This window comes from Chiloscyllium plagiosum, unplaced genomic scaffold (assembly GCF_004010195.1).
Source record: "Chiloscyllium plagiosum isolate BGI_BamShark_2017 unplaced genomic scaffold, ASM401019v2 scaf_80855, whole genome shotgun sequence".
NCBI classification, from domain to species: domain Eukaryota; kingdom Metazoa; phylum Chordata; class Chondrichthyes; order Orectolobiformes; family Hemiscylliidae; genus Chiloscyllium; species Chiloscyllium plagiosum.
Genome location: NW_025179038.1, coordinates 1 through 2,242, shown reverse-complemented (window position 1 = coordinate 2,242; position 2,242 = coordinate 1). Strand labels below are relative to the sequence as shown.

At 73.4% G+C, this 2,242-nt stretch overlaps 1 protein-coding gene across 1 annotated transcript; it reads right to left on the bottom strand.

Annotated features, from left to right (window-relative positions):
• Window positions 1-367: 367 nt before the first annotated feature.
• On the bottom strand, window positions 368-2,183 carry LOC122545399 (basic proline-rich protein-like; the record flags this gene model as incomplete). Its single annotated transcript, XM_043684431.1, has 2 exons — window positions 368-1,248; window positions 1,301-2,183. Coding segments are annotated over 2 exons (1,764 nt in total), but the record flags the coding sequence as incomplete, so codon positions are not given.
• Window positions 2,184-2,242: the final 59 nt, after the last annotated feature.

Here is a 2,242-nt window from a genome sequence, read left to right as displayed (position 1 = left end):
TGTGCAGGTTAGGGTGGGTGGGCAGTGGGAAAGTGCCCAGGGATGTGCAGGTTAGGGTGGGTTCGGCCGTGGGGGAATGGAGGGTGACAGAGATTGTTGGATGGTCTGTGTCTGAGTCGGATGATCATTGATGAGTCAGCTTGGATCTCCACCTTTCCAGATTCCCACTCGGTGTTCCTGGCTTTTCCCTCTTCCTTCCCTGTATCCCCCAGTCCCCCACGTTAGGCCATATCCGTTCTGTCTGCCACCTGTTGTGGTAACTGCCCACTTCCTGCCAATCCTTCTGTCTGTTTGCAGGATCGAGTCCATGCGGCACATCAATGTCACCAGGGGAAGCCAGGAGCTGCGACTGGTCAAACACTCCTACCAGGTGAGGCATGCTCCTCGGGCGTGGGCCTCGGGCGTGGTCCTCGGGCCTGGTCCTCGGGCCTGGTCCTCGGGCGTGGGCCACGGGCGTGGTCCCCGGGCGTTGTCCCCGTGTGTGGTCCCCGGGCGTGGTTCCCGGGTGTGGGCCCCGGGCCTGGTCCTCGGGCGTGGGCCCCGTGCGTGGATCTCGGGTGTGATCCTCGGGCCTGGTCCTTGGGCGTGGACCCCGGGCGTGGTCCTCGGGCCTGGTCCTTGGGCGTGGGCCTCGGGCGTGGTCCCCGGGTGTGGTCCTCGGGCCTGGTCCTCGGGCGTGGGCCTCGGGCGTGGTCCCCGGGTGTGGTCCCCGGGCCTGGTCCCCGAGCGTGGCCCTCGGGCGTGGTCCTCGGGCCTGGTCCTCGGGCCTGGTCCTCGGGCATGGGCCTCGGGCCTGGTCCTCGGGCGTGGTCCTCGGGCCTGGTCCTCGGGCGTGGTCCTCGGGCCTGGTCCTCGGGCGTGGCCCTCAGGCGTGGGCCTCGGGCCTGGTCCTCGGGCGTGGGCCTCGGGCCTGGTCCTCGGGCCTGGTCCTCGGGCGTGGTCCTCGGGCGTGGTCCTCGGGCCTGGTCCTCGGGCGTGCTCCTCGTGCCTGGTCCTCGGGCGTGGCCCTCGGGCGTGGGCCTCGGGCCTGGTCCTCGGGCGTGGTCCTCGGGCGTGGTCCTCGGGCCTGGTCCTCAGGCGTGGCCCTCTGGCGTGGGCCTCGGGCCTGGTCCTCGGGCGTGGGCCTCGGGCCTGGTCCTCAGGCGTGGTCCTCGGGCCTGGTCTTCGGGCATGGGCCTCAGGCGTGGTCCTCGTGCGTGGTCCTTGGACCTGGCCCTCAGGCGTGGTCCTCGGGCCTGGTCCTCGGGCCTGGTCCTCGGGTGTGGTCCTCGGGCCAGGTCCTCAGGCGTGGTCCTCAGGCCTGGTCCTCGGGCGTGTGCCCTGGGCATGGTCCTTGGGCGTGGCCCTCGGGCCTGGTCCTCGGGCCTGGTCCTCGGGTGTAGTCCTCGGGCGTGGTCCTCGGGCGTGGTCCTCGGGCCTGGTCCTCGGGCGTGGTCCTTGGGCCTGGTCCTCGGGCCTGGGCCTGGTCCTCGGGCCTGGTCCTCGGGCGTGGTCCTCGGGCGTGGTCCTCGGGTGTGGTCCTCGGGCCTGGTCCTCGGGCGTGGTCCTCGGGCGTGGGCCTCGGGCCTGGTCCTCGGGCCTGGTCCTCGGGCGTGGTCCTCGGGCCTGGTCCTCGGGCGTGGTCCTTGGGCCTGGTCCTCGGGCCTGGTCCTCGGGCGTGGGCCTCGGGCGTGGTCCTCGGGCGTGTTCCTTGGGTGTGGTCCTCGGGCCTGGTCCTCAGGCCTGGTCCTCGGGCCTGGTCCCTGGGCGTGGCCCTCAGGCCTGGTCCTCGTGTGTGGACCCCGGGCGTGGCCCTCGGGCCTGGTCCTCGGGCGTGGTCCCCGGGCGTGGCCCTCGGGCATGGTCCCGGGGCGTGGTCCTCGGGCCTGGTCGTCGGGCCTGGTCCCCGGGCGTGGTCCTCGGGCCTGGTCGTCGGGCCTGGTCCCCGGGCGTGGTCCTCGGGTCTCATCCTCCGGCCTGGTCCTCGGGCGTTGGCCTCGGGCGTGGACCTCGGGCCTGGTCCTCGGGCCTGGTCCTCGGGCGTGGTCCTCGGGCCTGGTCGTCGGGCGTGGTCCTCGGGCCTGGTCCTCGGGCGTGGGCCTCGGGCGTGGTCCTTGGGCCTGGTCCTCGGGACAGGTCCTCGGGTGTGGGCCCCGGCCTGGTCCTCGGGCGTGGGCCCCGGGCGTGGGCCCCGGGCGTGGGCCCTGGGCGTGGGACTCGGGCGTGGTCCCTGGGTGTGGGCCACGGGCGTGGTCCCCGGGCG